Source organism: Mobula hypostoma, chromosome 11 (assembly GCF_963921235.1).
Source record: "Mobula hypostoma chromosome 11, sMobHyp1.1, whole genome shotgun sequence".
Taxonomy (NCBI): Eukaryota; Metazoa; Chordata; class Chondrichthyes; order Myliobatiformes; family Myliobatidae; genus Mobula; species Mobula hypostoma.
Window position 1 is genome coordinate 1,703,614 of NC_086107.1, and position 23,326 is coordinate 1,726,939.

General features: G+C 45.6%; 1 protein-coding gene across 1 annotated transcript in view; it reads right to left on the reverse strand.

Annotated features, from left to right (window-relative positions):
- The window catches only part of LOC134354212 (lymphatic vessel endothelial hyaluronic acid receptor 1-like), a 42,027-nt gene extending 40,069 nt beyond the window's left edge, over positions 1-1,958 (reverse strand). The window contains exon 1 of the mRNA XM_063063105.1: positions 1,778-1,958. Coding sequence (XP_062919175.1) covers positions 1,778-1,859 — 82 coding nt within the window. The 5' untranslated portion in view covers positions 1,860-1,958. The remainder of the gene's footprint in view (positions 1-1,777) is intronic.
- Between the last annotated feature and the right edge of the window lie 21,368 nt (positions 1,959-23,326).

The window sequence follows — 23,326 nt, forward strand, 5'->3', positions numbered from 1 at the left end:
AGTGTCCATTCAGAAATCGGATGGCAGAGGGGAGGAATCTGTTCCTGAATCGCTGAGTGTGGGTCTTCAGGCTCCTGAGCCTCCTCCCCGATGGAAGCGATGGGAAGAGGGAATGTCGCCTTTCCAGCGCTAACAGTGTGACGCTCACCGCTACGATCTCTCCGACCGTCTGCACACGCAGCCCGGGGGTCACTCCCGCTGTGAGCTGATGGACATGCTGCCAGGTAGTTACAAATTGTTGTAACCGCGCCCCACCCTAATATGGAAATATGCCCCCGTTCCTTCACCGTCACTGGGTCCAATCTGGAATTCCCCCACCCCCAGCAGCTCCGTGACAGCCCTGTCCCCAACCAAATGCAGCGGCTCGGGGCCGGGCGTGACTCGCCCCCACCTCCTCAAGGGGCAGTTGGTGAGTGTGGTAAATGCCGGCCTTGCGGGCGTTGTTCACACGCCGAGAAAGAATAGAAATACTGCAGTTGGAAAAACGTTTCACGAAAAACGCTGCAGGACCAGCGTTGCTGTGGGACGTCAAGGCAAAGGGATGAGCGTTCCTGATCCTTTCAAACTGAGAACTGCACGGAATTACTGTAGTCTATTCGGCCCAGCGGGATCCCGGCTGTTCGCCACTCCCGCAACATATCGTCTCGTTAACGCCCCCTCTCCTCTCTGTTCCACTCTGCTATCCTATCCTTCCCCTCCCCTCCCGCAAGCTGCGAATTAACCGTCAAAGCGGGAGGGCTCACGGCCGGACCTGGCACCCACAGCAGCCGCGGTCGGCATTGAACAGGGGTGGGGAGCTGACGGGCGCAGGTTCTTTCCCGCTGCCGCTCTCTGCTGTGGCATTCTGCACATCTGTTCAAGCAGCCTCCTCCTTCCCCTCAGCCATGCTCGCTGCCGACAGCGATGCGCGGTTTCAGTGCGTTTTCTCTCTCCCTCGCAGAGAACCGCCGTCTGCAGAGAACCGCTAAGCTGTGGAAACAGCGCCGAGTCCGGGTGTATCACACCGGCTCAACTCCCTCGGAGTCCCCTTTCGAGGTCATGTTCCCTGACTTTCGCCTTCCGCAATTTTAATTATTCTTGACTTTGACTTTGATAGCTTAATTTTTAAAGTAAAGGTTAAAGGTGTCACCAAAGACTGGCAAATTTCTATAGAGCATTCTAACTGGTTGCATCACCGTCTGGTACGGAGAGGCCACTGCACAGATCGGAAAACGCTGCAGAAAGTTGTAAACTCAGCCAGCTCCATCACGGGCACCAGCCTCCCCAGAATCCAGGACACCTTCACAAGGAGATGGCTTTAAGGTCATTAAGGACCCATCACCCAGAACATGCCCTCTTCTTATTGCTACCTTCAGAGAGGTGGTACAGGAGACTGAAGACACACACTCAACGTTTCAGGAACAGCTTCTTCCCCTCCGCCATCAGATTTCTGAACATTTCCAAACTATTTTGTTTACTTTTTGCGCAAATGTTTGAAATATTTCTTTTTGTAACTTACAATATATTTTGCCTCTTGCTCTGTTCTGCTGCCACAAAACAGTAAATGAACAACATTTGTCGGTGATAATAAACCCAATTCTGATTCTAAAGATTAGCTTTATTTGACAGATGTACACCAAAATATTCCAGCTGGAAGCAGACCGAATAACTTTAATGAATATCTGTTTTCAAAAGAATTAAAATAAATCTTCTCTGGTCAAACAACAACACCGCGTTTCCTTCTTGAGTGATAAACTCTGCAAACCTTTAACTGCTTCGTTGGAAGCACTTGACTTACCTTGAACATTAAGATGAGTTTGAGGATGCACTATCAAAGCCTGGCTGAGGGCAATGGCTGAGATCATTGCCCACCCTGCCATCGTGCAGTCGCCACGCAAAGCTTGCTGCGAGAGGTCACAGTGCGGAACCAGCGCTCAGGGCTGAGGGTAACCGTATGAAAAGCAACCCAACTCCTTAAACCTCGGCGTCACGCCCTATGGAGTGATGGGCGGGGGCGGGAGGAAACAGGAAGTCACACTAGCTCAACTACCCAAGGAAGTTTCAATAGCGCAAATTTAGTGATAAATTGTTCCACTGCAGAATCTCACACACTCAGGAAGATTAGCATTTATTTGGAGAAAAGACCATAACAGATAGGAGCCGAATTTCAAAGTATATTACAAAGTGAAATTATTATCAAGGTACATGTATGTCACCATATGCAACCCTGAGATTGATTTTCTTGAGGGCATTCACAGTACACAATAGAATCAATGAACAACCACACCCAACAAGACAGATTGACAACCACAACCAGCGAATCTGCAGATGCCAGAAATCCAGAGTAACGCACACTAAATGCTGGAGGAACTCAGCAGGCCAGGCAGCATCTATGGAAAAGAGTAAACAGTGGACGTTTCAGGCCGAGACCCTTCATCAGGACTGGAAAAAAAGATGAAGAGTTAGAGCAAGAAGGTGGGAGGAAGAAGTAGAAGATGGTAGGTGATTTCTCGAACTTCTGGTAATTGTCCACCCTTCACCATTCCCACTCCCATTTCCTCTCTTACATTATCTCCTCACCTGCCCATCACCTCCCTCTAGTGTTCCTCCCCCTTCCCTTCCTTCCATGGTCTTCTGTTCTCTCCTATCAGATTCCCCCTTCTCCTGACCTGTATCTCTTTCAGAAATCAACTTTCTAGCTCTTTACTTCACCTCTCCCCCCTCCCAGTTTCACCCATCACCTACCACCGTGTACGTCTTCCTCCCCTTCCCTCCTCCCACCTTATTGCTCTAACTTCTCACTTTTTTCCAGTTCCGATGAAGGGTCTCGGCCTGAAATGTCGACTGTTTACTCTTTTCCACAGATGCTGCCTGACCTGCTGAGTTCCTCCAGCACATTGTGTGTGTTGTTTGAACAAACAACCAACGTGCAAAAGACAACAAACTCAAATACAATAAGAAAACTGAAAGTAAATAAATAAACAAACAGATAGATAGATAAATGAATGAATGAATAAATAAGCAACAAATATCCAGAACATGAGATGAAGAGTTAAGAGATTATTTCAGTGTTGGGTTGAGTGATGTTATTCCCACTGCTTCAGAAGCGTGATGGTTGAAGGATAGGAACTGTTTCTGAAGCTGCTGGTGTTGGACCTGAGACTCCTGTACATTTGTCCAGTTTAAGATGGCACTACCAAAGCAGACCGACAGCTTACTGGTGGTTCGAACATGACGGAATTCGACTGAAAACATTATATTTGAAGTAAATTGTGGTAAACTATCACTGCAAACAATGAAGAGGCGAGTGAGGGCAAAGCGAGTTGAGAGAGGTGCCGTGCTGGTGCAGTGCAAAATCAACGTCCTTGGAGATGGAGCCCTGTTGGTCGGAGTGAAAGATTCAGAGAGAGAAGACAGGACCGAGGAGTTCCGATGCTCTTCCAACTTACCCAAGTGCGAGGGTGGATCACTCTAAGTGCCAAGCCGATTTGGGGGGGTCGAAAACAGCTTCTTCAGCAGCGAAATCCGTCCGAAATGAGCTGCTGGACAGTGTATTCTAGGCCCAGAATGATTCACTACAGCAGGGCCCTATTCCTGACGTCTGTACAATACACTCTAAACTCGGCCCACACAGACTGGAAAGGCAGGGGTTGAGAGTCAGGTGAGGTTGGAATGCTCTGGGCACCAAGCCGAATTGGAGAGGTCGAGACAGCTTTGGGAACGAAATCCGGGTCCAAAGTGATTTGCGGCGGTGGGGCCTGGCTACTAGTGCGAGGTTTTGACGATTTATACGCTGCCCCACATAGCCTGGGGCTCCCTCTCTCTGTGACACTGAGACCGTGTGACTGTCCCCGGCTGCTGTGCTCCATGTCTGTGAGCCTGACCCACTAATATGATGAACTGAACACCGAGGCTTTGGCCTATTCCGAGCTGTTCCGGGACTTTAGACCTAAGGACTCATTTTGGTTCGGGATTCTGCTGGCGTTGCTCACTCCTATTGTGTCCATGTGTTTTTCACTTTCTCTGTGGGCACTGGGGGTTGGTTTTTAATTTTTTTAAAAATTGTGCTCTTTCGAGTTCCTTGCTTCGCGGCTGCCTGTAAGCAAACAAATCTCAAGGTTGTATAATTTATACATTCTTTGATAATAGGTGCACCTTGAATCTTCTTCCTGATGGCAGCAGCGAGAAGAGAGCATGAGCTGGGTGGTGGGGGTCCCTGATGATGGATACAGCTTTCCTGCAACACCACGCCGTGTAGATGGTGCTCAATGGTGGGGAGGGCTTTACCCGTGATGGACCGGGCTGTATCCATTACTTTTTGTTGGATTTTCTGTTCAAGGGCGTTGGTGTTTCCGTACCAGGCTGTGATGCACCAGTTAACAGACTATAGACAACACATCAATAGAAGTTTGTCAAAGTTTTAAATGCTATAAGACCATAAGATATAGGAGCAGAATTAGGCCATTCAGCCCATCGTCTGCTCCACCATTCCATCATGGCTGATCCCAGATCCCACTCAACCCCATGCACCTGCCTTCTCACCATATTCTTTGATGCCCGGACTGAACAGGAAACAATTAATTTTCGTTTTAAATAGATCCACAGCCTTGGCTTCCACAGCTGTCTGTAGTGGAGCATTCCACAGATTTACTACTCTCTGGCTAAAAAAATTCCTCCTTACCTCTGTTCTAAAGGGTTGCCCCTCAATTTTGAGGCTTTGACCTCTAGTTCTGGATACCCGCACCTTAGGAAACATCCTCTCCAAATCCACCCTATCTGGTCCTATCAACATTTGGTAGGTTTCAATGAGATCCCCCCGCATTCTTCTAAATTCCAGTGAGTACAGGCCCAAAGCTGCCAAACACTCCTCATATGCTAACCCTGTCATTCCTGGAATTATCCTTATGAGCCTCCTCTGGACTCTCTCCAATAACAACATATCCTTTCTGAGATATGGGGCCCAAAACTGTTGACAGTACTCCAAGTGCGGCCTGACTAGTGTCTTATAAAGCCTCAGCATTACCTCCTTGTTTTTATATTCTATTCCCCTTGAAATAAATACCAACATTGCATTTGCCTTCTTTACCATAGACTCAATCTGTAAATTAACCTTCTGGGAGTCTTATGCAATGACTCCTAAGTCCCTCTGCACCTCTGATGTTTGAATTTTCTCTTTGTTTAGGTAATAGTCCGCACTATTGTTCCTTTTACCAAAGTACATTATCATACATTTCCCAACACTGTATTCCATCTGCCACTTTTTTGCCCATTCTTCCAATTTGTTTCCTCAGCACTACCTACCCCTCCAACTATCTTTGTATCATTTGCAAATTTTACCACAAAGCCATCAATTCCATGATCTAAATCACTGACAAACAGTACGAAAGGTAGCGGTCACAATACTGACCCCTGAGGAGCACCATGAGTCACTGGCAGACAACCAGAAAAGGCCCCTTTTATTCCCACTCGCTGCCTCCCGCCTGTCAGCTATTCTGCTATCTTCCCTGTAACGCTATCCTGTATCAGCGATGTATCAGCGCTTGCCTTCCCTTGGACTACATCAGTGACGTGGAGAGGGAGGACCCACTGCACGGGCAACAGCTGGTTCTTCAAATCTTCCCACCCAGGCTTGCGTTCTGGAGAGGACACTGCCCACCAGAGGCGCAAACCCACGATCCCCTGGGATCGATGGCTGCCTACTAATGGAGTGGTATTTGCAATTTTCCAGTCCTCCGAAACCATACCAGAACCAAGTAATTCTTCAACAATCATAACCAATGCATCTATTATCTCTTCAGCAACCTCTCTCAGGACTCTGGGATGTGATCTGTTTGGACCGGGTGATTTATCACCTTAAGATCTTTCAATTTGCCTAGTACTTTTTCCTTTGTAATAGTAATGGCACTTGCCACGTACTCCGTGACGGGTTAAAGAACCAGCAGAGATGGAAAACACTTTGGAGTCCAGTATTGCTATTAACTGATATTATTTATTAGTAACTATGCAATACAGTAATATAAATGCAGATAAATCAAACAGATTAGCAATGATTATATATAAGTAAGTATATCGGTAAGTGTGGAAATATATGAGAATCAAGCTTCTTCAAGTCTAGGGGTAAATAGATAAAGTCTTACGGTGATGAGTAAAGTTCAGTTCAGTTTGTGGTATTGAGTTGAGTAGTGATGGAGAGAGAGAAAGGGAGAGATTTGAGTCTTCAGGTGAGCTGACACCGTCGATCTTCTCGTTGCCCTCCGAAATCCTTTAAAAGTCACCGACTGCGACTTCAACAAAGGGGACCGTTTTTCTGTGGTGGAATCATCAACCCAGGCAAGGGTGGACACATGGACAACTCCCCACCGGTCACTCCCTTTTCACATTGCAAGAGCCACTGATCGATCCGCCCGATCAATCCTCTAAAAACCCACTTTTTCTGTGGGCACAACAAAGCTCATTCAGTTCCCAAAAACATGTGCCTGAGGTCTATCATCTGACCTCCTATTTACCTCACCATACTGAGTACCAACTGTCATTCAAATAACTCGTCCCATCTCTGTCTGTGTAAGAATGCACTAGCAGGCAATGTCCTTGTTGAAAGTATAAACAACCTCCAGAGAAACCATAACCTCGATTGTCCATCAAATAACGCTGCCCTCGGTCACCATAGCGACTTACGAGCTGCCCGGTGCTCTCTTTCTCTCCAACTCAGCAGAAATCCAAAAGTTACTCCCAGTTCCTCCTTGTGCCTTAAAGTGACAGTCCAAAAGTTAGACTTCATCTCTCTCTTTCTCTTTCTTTCTCTCTCTCTTTTCAAAACAAGATGTCGGTGTTAAATAACTCTCTCTCTTTCGAAAAGCACAGTTCATAGGGGTAATCGAGCACAGTTTATAGGGGTAATTCAGGACCCTGTCACACACTCACTCCTGCTCCCTGACACTCACGAACCTCTGGCACGCTGCTAGTGTCTTCCACAGTGAAGACTGATGCAAAGTACTTCAGTTCATCTGCCATTTCTTTGTCCCCATCACTACCTCTCCAGCATCATTTTCCAGTGGTCCAGTATCAACTCACCTCCCTTTTACTCTTTATATAACTGAAAAAACTTTTAGTATCCTGCTTTATATTATTGGCTAATTTGCTCTCATATTTCATCTTTTCCCTTCTTATGACTTTTGGATTGAATTGAATTGACTTTATTTCTTACATCCTTCATGTACATGAGGAGTGAAAATCTTTACGTTATGTCTCCATCTAAATGTGCAATGTGTAATCATAGCAATTTATAATAAATAGAACAGTCAGTGTAATATAGGGTGCACTCAAGTCAGCGTGATTTAATGAGTCTGATGGCCTGGTAGAAGAAGCTGTCCCGGAGCCTGTTGGTCCTGGCTTTTATGCTGCTGTACCATTTCCTGGATGGTAGCAGCTGGAATAGATTGTGGTTGGGGTGACTAGGGTCCCTAATGATCCTATGGGCCCTTTTTTCACACCTGTCTTTGTAAATGTCCTGAATCATGGGAAGTTCACAACTACAGATGCGCTGGGCTGTCCACACCACTCTCTGCAGAGTCATGCAGAACCACTGTGTCAGAGAGATTACTTCTTCCCCATAGGTCACTACGCTATTGTTTTTTTTGGTTGCCTTCTGATTTAAAAAGCTTACCAATCATCCAACTTCTCACTCACTTTTGCTACCTTATATGCCCTTTCCTTGGCTTTAATGCTGTTCATAACTTCCCTTGTCAGACATGGTCGCCCACCCCTGCCAGTTGAGAACAACTTCTGTGGGACACATCTATCCTGCGCCTTGTGAACTATTCCCAGAAACTTCATCCATCTCTGCTCTGCTGTCATCCCCACCAGTATCCTCCTCCAACCCACCTGGAAAAGCTCTTCTCTCATACCTCTGTAATTCCCTTTATTCCATTGTGATACTGATACATCTGACTTACGCTTCTCCCTCTCAAATTGCAGTATCAATTCAATCATATTATGATCACTCTCTCCTAAAGGTTCCTTTACATTAAGTTCCCTAATAAGACCGAGGTTATTACACAACACCCAGTCTAAGATAGCCTTTTCCCGAGTAGGCTCAAGCACAAGTTGCACTAAAAATCCATCTCATAGTCATTCATCAAATTCCCTCTCTTGTGATCCGACACCAACCTAATTTTCCCAATCCCCTTGCATGCTGAAGTCCCCCATTACAATTGTGTCATTACCCTTATTACATGCCTTTTCCAGCTCCCTTTGCAATCTCAACCCCACACCTTGGCTACTATTTGGAGGCCTATATATGATTCCCAAAATGTTATTTCTTAACCCTTGCAGTTTCTTCTGCCCATGAAAATCTGGCATTCTCTCAGCACAAATGAAATGCATACAGCATAACAGTAAAAATATGAACCAGGCCACTACATTAGTTTAAACCACTCCCAGCAGCTCTATGCCACCTCTTTCTAAAGACGTAATTCCATCTCTTTCCAACAGAGCCACACCACTGCCTATGCCTTTGATACAAAGTATACCCTTTGATATTAAGCTCCAAACTATGGCCTTCTTTCAGCCAGGACTCGGTAATGTCCATGGCATCATACCAACCAATTCCTAATTGTCCACCTGATTCCGAATGCCCCGCACACTTAAATACAGCATCTTCATTTCTGCACTCTTCACCCTTTTGAATTTTGCCTCTGTGGTACAATTTAACTCTTTGCTCTGCCTGCCTTTTGTTCCCAATGATTGACTTGTCCTTCTTTATATTCATGATACACCCATCATCTACTTGTAAGCCTGCTGGCTCATTCTCAGCTCTATCATCCTGGTTCCCGTCCCCCTGCCATATTAGTGAAACACCCTGGTTTCCTGGTCTGCGTAAGTCTAGGGAAGAGAGTCTCCGGCCCCGCCAAACGTGTGAGATGGAGGTGTGAGCCCCCCCCCCCGCAAAACCCCGTTTGTGTGGATGCTGTGTAATTCGTTACCCTAATGCCACAAAATAACAGACAGGGCAAAGCATACAATTAAAAGATTTAGCTTTATTATTCTTAATTTGACTAAAGGGTTAGTAAAGAAAAGAACAGAAAAAAGAAAAGGCCCATTTTAATGACACAGTCTAATGTGCACAAGTTGGTGCTCATGGTTTCCCCGTCACCGATCCTCCTTCGATCTCAAACCGGGCTTTGTTGAATCATGGACCTGCTCCGGTTGAATCCTACGACCTCTTCTCTCTTCGTCTCTTTTGAAACACACAAAAAAAACCCCAAGCCCAACCTTAGCGTTCCTCACCAGAGAACCCTCCCCTTCAATTCGACCATCCTAATTGGATGGCAGACATATCTCCTCATCTCTTATCTGCAACAATAACCCAAACACAAGCTGAAAACAAGTGGCTCTCACAGAACAGCACTAAGTGAAATACATACAGCGTAATAGTAAAAATATGAAGCGGGGCACTACATTAGTTTAAACCACCCCCAACAGCTCTTGTAAATCTGCCCAGAAGGACATTGACTTACCTCAGATTCAAACACAATCCATCCCTTTTGTACAGGTCACACCTGCCTCAGAAGAGGTCCCAATTGTTCAGAAATGTGAATCCCTGCCCTCTGATCCAATTCTTCAGCCACCCATTTATCTGCCAGCTCATTCTATTCCTATCCTGACTGTCGCGTGGCACAGGCAGCAATCCTGAGATTACTACCCGTGAGTTCCTGCTACTCAGCTTCCTTCCTAACTCCCTGTATTCTTTTTTCAAGACTTCGTCCTTTTCCTTCCTATGTTGTCGGTACCAATGTGTACCATGACTTCTGGCTGCTCACCCTCCCTTTTCAGGATATTGTGGATGCGTTCAGAAACATCTGAGATCTTGGCACCTGGGAGGCAAACTACCATCCGTGTTTCTTTTCTGTGTCCACAGAATCGCCAGTCTGTCCCCCCGACTATAGAATCCCCTGAATGTTGCCATGCTAAACCTTCGCAAACTCCTCAGCAAGTAGAGGCACTGCATGCTTTCTTCATCCTTACACTTACGTGCTGGGCCCAAGTGAGACCCTTGGGACTAATGACACCTCGGTATTTAAAGTCGCTAACCCTCTTCCCTCTCTCCCCTCATCCTCCGGAGTAATGACACCTTGGTATTTAAAGTCACTAACCCTCTCCCTTCTCTCCCCTCTCATCCTCCAGAATAATAACACCTCGGTATTTAAAGTCACTAACCCTCTCCCCCCCCCTCATCCTCCAGAATAATGACACCTCGGTATTTAAAGTCGCTAACCCTCTCCCCCCCCATCCTCCAGAATAATAACACCTCGGTATTTAAAGTCACTAACCCTCTCCCTCCCCCATCCTCCAGAATAATGACACCTCGGTATTTAAAGTCACTAACCCTCTCCCCCCCCATCCTCCAGAATAATGACACCTCAGTATTTAAAGTCACTAACCCTCTCCCCCCTCATCCTCCAATGATTCCAGAATAAGAAGATGGGGGGAGGGAAGGAGGGTAGCTGGAAGGTGATAGATGAGGCCAGGTAGGTGGGAAAGGTAAAGGGCTGGAGAAGAAGGAATCTGATAGGAGAGGAGAGTGGATCATCGGAGAAAGGGAAGTGGGGGACCAGGGGGAGGTGATAGGCATGTGAAGAGAAGAGGTAAGAGGTCAGAGTGGGGAATAGAAGAGGAGTGAAGGAAGAAGGAAAAAATTTACTGGAAGGAGAAATTGATGTTCATGTCATCAGGTTGGAGGCTACCCAGACGGAAAATGAAGTGTTGATCTTCCAACCTGAGGAGCAAAGTGTCGGATCGGGAATGGTGATTGGAATTAAAATGGTTAGCCACTTGGAATTCCTACTTCTTGCAGATGGAGCGGAGGTGCTCAATAAAACAGACCCCCAATGTATGTCAGGTATCACCAACGTAGGGGCAGCCGCATTGGGAGCACCGGATACAATAGATAACCCCAACAGATTCACAGGCAACGTGTTGCTTCACCTGTACGGAGGTGAACGGGCAGGTGTAGCACTTTGGCCGCTTGCAGAGATAAGTGCCGGGAGGAAGATTTGTGGGGAAGGATGAAGATTAGTGAGGAGTGAAGGAGGTGTTCGGCACAGTGACCTTCATCAGTCAGGTCCAGTGTATCCGGTTAGGGAAGTAATGCTGCAGTTGTAGAAGTCATCAGTGAGGCCCCACTTGCAGCTCTGTGGACAGATTTGGTCACCCTGTTGTAGGAAAGATGTTAATAAGCTAGAAAGAGTGCAGAAAAGATTTACCAGGAAGTTTCCTGGGCCTGGGATCCTGAGTTAAAAAGAGCAGTGGGGTAGACGAGGATTAGGACATCATTCTATGGAAAGTAGGAGATCGAGGGATGACGCGAGAGAAGTGTGTAAGATCATGGGGTGAAAGCATATCATCCTTTTTTACCAGGGATGGGTGCTAAAAACAAGGTGACATAGGCTTAAGATCAGAGGCGAGGGATTTAATAGGGCCATATAACAGGGTAGCCAAAGGCATGTGTGGCCTCACCACTGACACATAACTATATACTATAAATGGTAGGGCACCACGGTGTGTAATGGGGCAGTGGAACCAATGAGTACAAGGACAGAGTTCATTGAAAGTAGTGTCACAGGTAGACAGGTTGGTGAAGAAAGATGCTTAGCACATTGGCCTTCATAAATCAGGGCATCGGGTGTAGAGTTGGTACAATATGTTCTGGCAAGGTGGCATAACAGTTAGCATGGCACTTTTGCAGCTTGAGGTGTCAAAGTTCAGATCTGGCGCCCTCTAATAAAATTTGTGCATTCCTTGCTGTGGGCGGGTGGGTTTCCTCCCACGGTGTAAAGGCCCACTGTTAGTAGGTTAATTGGCCATTGTAAGTTGTGCTGTGATTAGGGCGGTGTTACATCAGTGCGTTGCTGGATGACACGCCTCGAAGGGCCGGAAGGCCTGTTCCATGCTGTATCCTAAATAAAATAAAATTATGTAAGTGGTTGGTGAGGACACACTTGCCTTTGGTCACCCTGTTGCAGGAAAGAAGTGGTTAGACTGGAAAGAGGTGCAGAGAAGGTTGGCGAGGATTTGGCCAGGACTCGGGGGCCTGAGTTACAGGGCGAGGTCGGTCTTTATTCCTTGGAATGTCCAAGAATTTAGGGTTGATGTACTGTATCAGAAATAATTAAGTTATAAAAGGCATAGGAAGTGTGGATGGCAACAGTGTTTTTCCTGGGGAAGGGGAGTCCAACACTATGGAGCATATGTTTAAGGTGAGAGGGGAAAGATTTTAAAGGGGCTTTAAGGACAACGTTTCACACAGAGAGCGGTGAGCATATGCAACGAGCTGCCAGAGGAAGTGGTTGAACAGGTACAATGGTATTTGTGAAGAAGCTCTTGGACAGGTTCGGGGAGGAGGGGGGCCTGGAGGGATATGGGCCAGACTGCTGGGTGGGTGTGGTCAGCATGGACTGGTTAAGCTGAATGGCCTTTATCCATACACTGTGATATATCCGGACCCGCCTCTCGGTTTTTTTGCACTACCTTACTTTCCATTTTCTATTTATGACTTATAATTTAAATGTTTATTATTTATTAATTTTTACTATTTTTTATATTTTTAATATTTAGTATTTGTACTCCAGGGAGTGGGAAGTGCAGAATCAAATATAGCTGTGATGATTGTATGTTCTAGTACCAATTATTTGGCGACAATGAAGTTTAAAGTACAGTGCACTGACCAGTTTTGGGTTTGAGAGCCGACAGACTGAACACACAACACTAGTCTAAAGCCATCCCCACCACTGAGCACACCTACACAAAGCACTGCCGTAGGAAGGCAGCATACATCATCAGGGACCCCCGCCACCCAGCTCAGGCTCTCTGCTCGCTGCTGCCATCAGGGAGGAGGTACAGGAGCCTCAGGACCCCCACCACCAGGTTCAGGAACACATTGGTTGTCTGTCGTCCTGGGTGCAGTCTTTCATTGATTTTATTGTATTTATTGCGTCTACTGAATATGCCTGCAAGAAAATGAATCCCTGTGTTATATATGGTGACGTAGATGTACTTTGATAATAAATTTTCTTTGAACTTTGACCCCCAGTACACAGGGTGCTTCCTTCTCAATGGGACCTTGAGCTAGATCTATCTCCGTGGTGGGCTTGGCTTTTGGAGCGAGGATGTTTATCCTGTTCTTCCTGGGCCAATATTTATTGACTGGTAAAAATGAGGCAGATGAATTAGACGTCATTACACCATTTACCAGACAGATTCTATGTGAAGATACACATTATCAATGCTTCAAATCAAAACCTTTTCTGGTTTCCACTCCACAGCTGCTGAATCTGCAACATTTTAATTATCTTTTATTCCATACTAGCAGCATCTGCACATTTTATCTTTGCTATCACCTTACAGAGTGCGAGAGCTTGCTGTGCACGGCTGTCCACCCACATTTTATACATGACAGCTGCGACTTCTTCACAAGAAATGATTCATACACTTCCTGAGAATGTAAAATACATCAGCAAAATACTCTCTCTCTCTCCTTCTTCCCCATACAGCTGCTCCCCCTGACATGTATTAGAGCAAAGGACAGGGCCAGATACAGAGAGTCATGGAACACTACAGCACGCAAACAGGCCTTTTGGCCCATCTAGTCTGTGCCAGCATGGCCTTCTGCCTAGTCCATCCAAACTTCTCTAAACGTTGAAATGAACCTGCATCTGCCACTTAAGCTGGCTGCTTGTTCCACCCTCTGAGTGAAGAAATTTCCCCTCAGGTTCTCCTTAAATATTCCACCTTCCACCCTTAACCCTTGACCTCCAGTTGTAGTCTCACCCAACCTCAGTGGAAAAAGCCTGCTTGTATTTACCATGTCTATACCCCTCGTACTTCTGTGTACTTCTATCAAATCTCCTCTCATTCTCCTCTATCCAGGAAATCAAGTCCTCATCTATTCAACCTTTCCTAGTAACTCAAGTCCTGGTAACATCCTTGTCAATTGATACCTTTCCCGACTCTCTGACTGTATCTGGCCCTGTAGAGACTCTGAGAGCTGTTGACGAAACATGGACAGGTGGGATCAGCTCACTGAGCAACACAGTCCGAATGTATGTTGGGCCAAAAGTTCTGTTCTGTGGTCTATGACTCTTACTGTAGAATATTTCACTCTTATAGAAGGAGGCATCCATCATTAAGGACCCCATCACCCAGGACCTGCCCTCTTATCATTGCTACCGTCACGGAGGAGGTACAGGAGCCTGAAGACCCACACTCAATGTTTCAAGGACAGTGTCTTCCCCACCACCATCAGATTTCTGAATGGACAATGAACCCATGAACACTTCCTCACTAATTTTTTTGCTCTTTTTGAACTACCTACTTAACGTTTATATGTATTTCTTATTGTAATTTATAATTTTTTATTATTATATACTTGAATGTATTTCTGGCTCAAAACGACAAATTACATGACACGCCAACAGAAGCTCCAAAGACCTCATCCCTGGCAGAGGGAGGATACACCACGAGGATAGGTCGCAACTGGGGACAACCTGAAATACTGGCCCAGGAGAGAGGACTCTGCTGGGCTACACTTGGCAACCCATGGCCTAGTAAGCGGGATGGGCTTAAGTAGGTAGGTAAGTTTGACATCTAATTCTTTGACAAACTTCTGTAGATATGTGGTGGAAAGTCTATTAACTGACTGCATCACAGCCTGGTATGGACACACCAATGCTCTTGAACAGAAAATCCTACAAAAAGGTCTGGCTCAGTCCATCACAGGTAAAACTCTCGCCATCATTCAGCCCATCTACATGCGACACTGTTGCAGGAAAGCAGCATCCATCATCGAGGACCCTCGCCACCCAGGCCGTGCTCTCTCCTCACCACTGCCAGCAGGGAGGAGGTGCAGGAGCCTCAGGACTCACACCACCAGGTTCAGGAACAGTTCTTACCCCTCAACCATCATGTTCTTGAACCAGAGGGGATAACTTCACTCAACTTCACTTGCCCCATCATTGATATGTTTCCACAACCAATAGACTTACTTTAAGGACTCTTTATCTCATTGTCTCATGTTCTAGTTATTTATTTATATTTGTATTTACAGTTTGTTGTCTTCTGCACTCTGGTTGATCTTTCATTGATGCTGTTATAGTTATTATTCTGAAGGTTTACTGAGCAAGCCCACAGGAAAATGAAACTCAGGGTTGTACATGGTGACATCCATGTACTCTGATAATAAATTTACATTGAACTTTGAAGTATACCAGCTCATGTCTCAATGTTATCTGGGTTGTGTTGTGTACAGGAGCTGTTGCTTCATTGTCTGGAATGGAACGGAACACTATGCAGTTAGCTATTCACATTACAATCAGGTTTAATATCACTGGCATATGTCATGAAATTTGTTGTTTTGTGGCAGCAGTACATTGCAATACATTAAAAATACTATAATTAAAATAAGAAATATATATATAATAAAATTAACAAAGTAGTGCAAAAAAGGAGAAAAAAGAAGAAGAAATGAGTGAGGTAGTATACAGTACATGGATTCAATGTCCATTAGGAATGTGATGGCGGAGGGGAAGAAGTTGTTTCTGAATCGCTGAGTGTGGGTCTTCACACTCCTGTAACTCCTCCCTGATGGTAACAGTGAGACGAACGCATATCCTGGGTCACGGGGGCCCTGAACGATGGATGCTGCTTTTTGACTCATCGCCTGCTGAAAGCTTCCTCGATGTTTCATACATTTATGCATTACAACCTCAAATCTATGACAGGATTCATTCCCCCACCTGAACGAACAGAAACACACACGCACACACACACACACACACACACACGTACACACACAAACATACACACATGTACACACATATAGACACACACCTGCAAATACACATACACGTACATACACACATAGACACATGTACACACACACGCAAACACACATACACACACATACACACATGTACACACATACACACATGTACACACAAACATACCTACACACACACACACACACACACACACAGGCAAACACACATACACACACATACACACACGTACACACACACACACACACACACACACACACAGAGTCATGTTGAGGAAATCTATGTCCTGAGAAGGGAGACAGCACCCCAAAGCAGTAAGGAGAGAATTGGTGAGGTTTCTCAAGACCCTCTGCTCCATCCTTCACCCACCTCTCCATCTGCCCCCTTCACTATCCCCCTCACTTCCTCACCCTCTGTGCAATCGTCCCCTCTCTGCTCTTCCACCTGGTCCCTCAACACCACCCCTTTAGTCAAGAAAACACAGCAGCATCTCCACTTGCTGAGGATTTTGATGTGAGTGAGGCTCCCCCGACCTCCTGCCATTCTAACCAATATTTGCAGGAGAACCATCGAGAGTATCCTGACCAACTACACCACTGTCTGGTATGGGAATTACAAGGCATCGGACTGTGTCCCTACTGACGATTGTGAGGATGCTGAGAGGATCATCAGGGAGGGTCCCTCTTCCACCCATCGGAGATACAGTCATAGTCATACTTTATTGATCCCAAGGGAAATTGGTTTTCGTTACAGTTACCCCAACCAAGAATAGAGTATAAATATAGCAATATAAAACCATAAATAGTTAAATAGTAATATGTAAATTATGCCAGGAAATAAGTCCAGGACCAGCTTATTGGCTCAGGGTGTCTGACCCTCCAAGGGAGGAGTTGTAAAGTTTGATGGCCACAGGCAGGAATGACTTCCTATGACGCTCTGTGTTGCATCTCGGTGGAATGAGTCTCTGGCTGAATGTACTCCTGTGCCCACCCAGTACATTATGTAGTGGATGGGAGACATTGACCAAGATGGCATGCAACTTGGACAGCATCCTCTTTTCAGACACCACTGTCAGAGAGTCCAGTTCCATCCCCACAACATCACTGGCCTTACGAATGAGTTTGTTGATTCTGTTGGTGTCTGCTACCCTCAGCCTGCTGCCCCAGCACACAACAGCAAACATGATCGCACTGGCTACCACAGACTCGTAGAACATCCTCAGCATCGTCCGGCAGCTGTTAAAGGTCCTCAGTCTCCTCAGAAGTTTATCAGAATTTATCAGAAGTTCTGCGTACTCAGGTGTCATGAGCCCCGCAGGCCTCTACAGCTTGGTGTAGAGCGTTGGGCTTCAAGGCTTCTCAAGTACCTGTGTTCTTTCAAAGAGAATCATTAAACCCTCATGTTCGCTGTCAATCTGGTCAAGTTCATTGTGACGGGCACAGATTTTCTGCACTCTATGATTATTTAATTTGGACTCTTGTTACGGCTGATCACGGAGTCCCTGTGCCCTGAGAATGATTTGTCCCACAACGATGCTTGGTCACGCCACCAAGGCTCTCTTTGTATTGCTACGTGGAATCTCTTGTTTTCATCTCTGCACGGTGGAGAGTCTGCTGAATGGCTTGACTCATTGCCAGAGAGCACCATGACAGAAGGGCCCTTAGCATTATCACTAGTCCCTCCCAGCTGTCCTACAGACTCTCCAGCCCCTACCTTCAGTCAGGAGGAACCGCAGCATTAGGAAAAGGAAAGGTAGGATAGGAAGCAGCTTCTCCCCCCAGGCCGAGAGAGAACTGAACTCCCAGCCACCGCCCAGGTCTCGTCATGTATGAAGCACCAGAGCATTTACTTGTGGTAATATTACTTTATGTGTTGTGTTTGAGTTCAATGCATTGCATCTGGAGGAACACTGATTCACCTAGTGGTAGACATGTTGACTATTAATAAACTTCAAGTTCAAGTTTATGGTTAGCTAATTGTATGTACATACCACCCAACGAAACAACGTTCCTCTGAACCACGGTCACCCACAATACATATATACAACCCAACGAAACAACGTTCCTCTGGACCACGGTCACCCACAATACATATATACAACCCAACGAAACAACGTTCCTCTGAACCACGGTCACCCACAATACATATATACAACCCAACGAAACAACATTCCTCTGGACCACGGTGACCCACAATACATATATACAACCCAACGAAACAACGTTCCTCTGGACCACGGTCACCCACAATATATATATACAACCCAATGAAACAACGTTCCTCTGGACCACCTCAAAGTTGCTGGTGAACGCAGCAGGCCAGACAGCATCGCTAGGAAGAGGTACAGTTGACGTTTCAGGCCAAGACCCTTCATCAGTTAGTCCTGATGAAGGGTCTCGGTCTGAAACGTTGACTGTACCTCTTCCTAGCGATGCTGCCTGGCCTGCTGCGTTCACCAACAACTTTGATGTGTGTTGCTTGAATTTCCAGCATCTGCAGAATTCCTGTTGTTTCCTCTGGACCACGGTCACCCACAATACATATATACAACCCAACGAAACAACATTCCTCTGAACATCGTTTATTGAATAAGCTTCTGAACTGTCCAGCTTCCATAAAGCAACAAACTTCACAGCATACACCAAATGCTGGAGGAACTCAGCTGGTCAGGCAGCATCTGTGGTGAAGAACGAAGAGTCAATTTTTTGGGCTGAGATCCTCCATCAGAAGTGAAATGCCGACTGTTTATTCCTCTCCATTGGTACTGCCTGACCTGCTGAGCTCCTCCAGCATTTGGTGTGTGTAACTGTGGATTTCCAGCATCTGCAGTATCTCTGTGTTTAAAATTTCGTGGCGTATGTCAGTGCTGGTAAGCTTGATCCCGAAGCTCCTTTGCAAAGGGGGACAATCGCAGTGGTATGCGGTCAGGTTTGGTTCAATGGTGTGAATGGCTGTTGTCTGTTTCACTGGGTTGGAGGAGGTGCAGGAAATCTGGCTTTTGCTGTGGGCAACCTCACCCCATTGGGTTTTGTTCTGAGTTTCAGTTGTGGTCTGAGGTAAAGAGGCTGGCCTTGCATATGTTCCTCTGGCATGTTGCAGAGGCATGGTGTAGCACAATCTCTCAAGTTGAGTATGATGTTTTCCGAAGGGATTGAGTGAACCCCTTTAATGCTTGACTCTAGAACACAGAGAATATAGAACAAAGACAGTACTGCACAGGAGCAGGTCACTTGCCCCATAATGCTTTGTCAAACAAGCTGAAAAGCAAATCAAAAATACCCAAACACTAATTTCTCCTACCTACACAATGCAGGTACACCTCCATCTTCATTACATCCACACGCCTATCTAAACAGCACTTCAAACCTCCAATGTACTTACCTCCACCACCACCCCAGGCAGCACATTCCAGGCAAACACCACTCTCTGAGGTAAAAACGTACCCCTCACATCCCCCTTGAACCCACCCTCCCCCTCACCTTCAATGCATGCCCTCTGGTATTAGACATTTCAACCCTGGGGAAAAGATACTGTCTGTTTACTCTATCTATGCCTCTCATAATCTTATTAACATCTATCAGATCTCCCCTCAGCCTCCGCTGCTCCAGAGAAAACAACCCGTTTATCCAGTCACTCATGATAGCACAGACCCTCTAAACCAGACAGCATCTTGGTGACCACTTCTGTACCCTCTCCAAAGCCTCAACATCCTTCTGAAGGTGGGGTGAACAGAAGTGTACTCCAGACGTGGCCTAACTAGAGTTTTATAAAGTTGCAATGTAACCTTCTGACTTTTGAACTCAGTGCCTTGGCTAACAAAAACAAACATTCCATAAGCTTCTTAACCACCCTATCGACCTGTGTAGCCACTTTCAAAGAGCTATGAACTTGGATCCCAAGATCTTTCTGCTCAGCATCACTGTTGAGGACCTTGCCCTTAACAGTGTACTGTCTCTTTGCATTTGCCCTACTGAGGTGCAACCACATCACAGTCATCTGCGTTAAACTCCATCTGCCAATTCTCAGCCCATATCTGCAAATGATCTAGACTGCACTGTATTCTTTGTCAGTCTTCTACACTATCCACAGCTCCACCAATCTTGGTATCATCTGCACAGAGGAATATCTGGAGAAACTTCTGAAATGCCTGCTTCGCTGCTGCTGCTACTGTGCGATCAGGAATCTCCGGAGGGGAAGGCCCCAAATCCTCGGCTTTGCCTATTGCCTGTTGCCGGGGCCGGGGTCGAAGCGTTCGGCAGAGATGGTGCTCGATGCTCGGTGTTGGAGGGCTAGTCGGAGGCTTGAAGTTTTCGGATGGACTCAAGAGTCGGCTGTGGTCGGGTGCTTCCAGGATGCTGCATCGGCAAGTTTGCGGTGCTGGAAGCTCATGGCAGGGAGAGTTTTTCTTCCTTCTCCGTCTGCGCGAGATGATGGGACTTTCGAGAGACTTTGAGACTTTTTTTTACCGTGCCCATGGTCTGTTCTTATCAAGTTACAGTATTGCTTTGCACTGTTGTAACTATATGTTATAATTATGTGGTTTTTGTCAGTTTTTCAGTCTTGGTCTGTCTTGTGTTTCTGTGATATCATTCTGGAGGAACACTGTATCATTTCTTAATGCATGCATTACTAAATGACAACAAAAGAGGACTGCGTGTCCTCGTAATCTAAATCTAAATCTAAATTTACTAACACACCTATCTACATTTTCATCCAGGTCATTTATATACATCGCAAACAGCAGAGCTCCCAACACAGATCCCTGCGGAACACGACTAATTACAGACATTCAGCTCAAATAAGTCCCTTCAACCACTACCTTCTGCCTTCTATGTGCAAGCCAGTTCTGAATTCAGACAGCCAATTCACTGTTGATCTCATGCATCTTAATCTTCTGGGTTAGTCTCTCATGAGGACTTAGTCAAAAGCCTTACTGGTCCATGTAGACAACATCCACTGCCTTACCCTCACCAATCTCTCTCATCACCTTGTCAAAGAAAAACAATCAAGTTCTTAAGAACGACCTGCCCCATACAGAACCATACTGGCTTTCCCTAATTCGACCAAGGATTTCCAAATGTTCATATATCCTACCCCTAAGAATTTTCTCCAGCAATTGACAAGAGACCTGCTGGTCTATGTTCTCATGGTTTTCCCTTGTTCCCTTCTTAAATAGAGGTACAACATTAGCCATTCGCCAATCCTCTGGAACCTTGCTTGTGGCTAGAGAGGACAAAAAGATACTGGTCAAAGCTCCAGCAGTCTCATCTCCTGCCTCCGTCAATAACCTGGGGTAAATCCTACCAGGTCTGGGGATTTACCCACCTTAATACTCATTAGGAGGCCCAACACTTCCTCCTGATTGTCCTCCATATTTATACACTCACTGATCTCCATAGCCTCCATGTCCTTTTCCTTGATAAATACTGAAGCAGAGTCCTCATTAAGTACCTCACTCACATTCTCCGTGTCAAGCAAATGTTCCCCCCTTATCCTTGAATGGTCCCACACTCTCTCTAGTTATCTTCTTGCTCTGATGTATGTATAGAATGCCTTGAGATTCACTTTAATCATACTTGCCAAGGACTTTTCATGGTCCCTTCTGGCTTTCCTAATTCTCTTCTTTAGTTCTTTTCATCTTCTTTATACCCATCATGTGCTTTGTTTTATTCTATCTTTTAAAGCTTTATATACTTTTCCTTTTTCATCTTGACCAAATTCATCACCTCTTTGGACATCCAAGGTTCTCATATCTTTCCATCCCCGTCCTTCCTTCTAACAGGAACATACCTTTCCTGTACTCTAAACCCCCTCCACATGTCTGATGTGGACTTGCCAGATAAAAGGTGTTTCCAATTAAGTCTTCTTAGTACCTACCTAATTCCCTTGTAATTTGCCGTACTCCAATTTAAAACTCTCCGGCAAGGACCATACCTATCCTCATTTACCGCTATCCTGAAAGTTAAGGAGTTGTGGTCACTAACCCACAGAAAGGTCAGTCACCCAGACAGGCTCATTATGCACCACCAGGTCCAGTATACGCTCTCCTCTTATTAGATCTTCCACATATTGATTTAAGAAACCTTCCTGGATACACTTAACAAATTCTGCCCCATCTAAATGCCTTGCACTAAGCAAGTCCCAGTTTATATTCAAGTCAAAATCCCCCATGACAACAACCCTATTATTTTTACACATTTCCTTAATCTGATTACACATCTGTTCCTCAGTGTCCTGGTGGCTATTGCAAGGTCTGTAGTACAATCCCATCGGTATGATTGCACCCTTCCTACCACCTCCTCTAGGTCAAGGGGCAGGTAGTTTTGAGGAAGTAGAGAGGCTACAGAAGGACTTAGACAGGTTAGGAGAATGGGCAAATAAGTGTCAGATGGAATATAGCGTCGGGAAGTGTATGGTCATGCACTTTGGTAGAAGAAATGAATGGGTTGACTATTTACTAAATGGAAAGAAAATACAAAAAATTGAGGTGTAAGGGGACTTGGGAGTCCTTGTGCAGGATTCCCTAAAGGTTAATTTGAAACTTGAGTCTGTGGTGAGGACGGCAAATGCAATGTTAGCATTCATTTCAAGAGGACGAGAATATAAAAGCAAGGACGTAATGTTGAGACTTTATAAAGCACTGGTGGGGCCTCACTTGGAGTATTGTGACAGTTTATCCCTTATCTTAGAAAGGATGTTGAAATTTATAAAGCACTGGTGTGAGCAGTTTTGGGATTCTTATGTTAGAAAGGATGTGCTGACACTGGAGAGGGTTCAAAGGAGGCTCACAAAAATAATTCCAGGATTGAATGCTTGTCATATGAAGAGTGTCGATGGCTCTGGGCCTGAATTCACTGGAATGCAGAAGAATGAGGGTGACCTCATTGAAACCTATCGAATGGTGAAAGGCCTTGATAGAGTGAAGATGGAGTGGATGTAGAGAGGATGTTTCCTATGGTGGGAGAGTCTAAGACCAGAGGACACAGCCTCAGAATAGAGGGGCATCCTTTTAGGATGGAGATGAAGAGGAATTTCTTTCACCAGAGAGTGGTGAATCTTTGGAATTCTTTGCCACAGGCAGCTGTGTATAAGCCTTTATATATATTTAAGGCAGAGGTTGATAGATTCATGATTGGCCAGGGCATGAAGGGATATGGGGAGAAGGCAGGAGATTGGGGCTAGGAGGATATTTGGATAATTCTCATTCCTTCACTCTCTCCCCCTCTCTCTCTCCCACCCACTCTTCCCCCCATTCAAACTTCTGTCGGGTTCTGACAACAACAATCAAACTCAACACACCCCAGTTGCTGAAAAAAAGACCAAATTTACGTAAATCTGCCTGTTTATATTCTCATTCCAACCTTCTGTAGGCCACACACACACACACACACTCACAAGGATGTTTCCCATGGCGGAGGAGTGAATTTGTGAAATTTGTTACCACAGGCAGCTGTGGGGGCCAGGTGGTTGGGTCTATTTAAGGCAGAGATTGATAGATTCTTGATTGGCCACGGCAT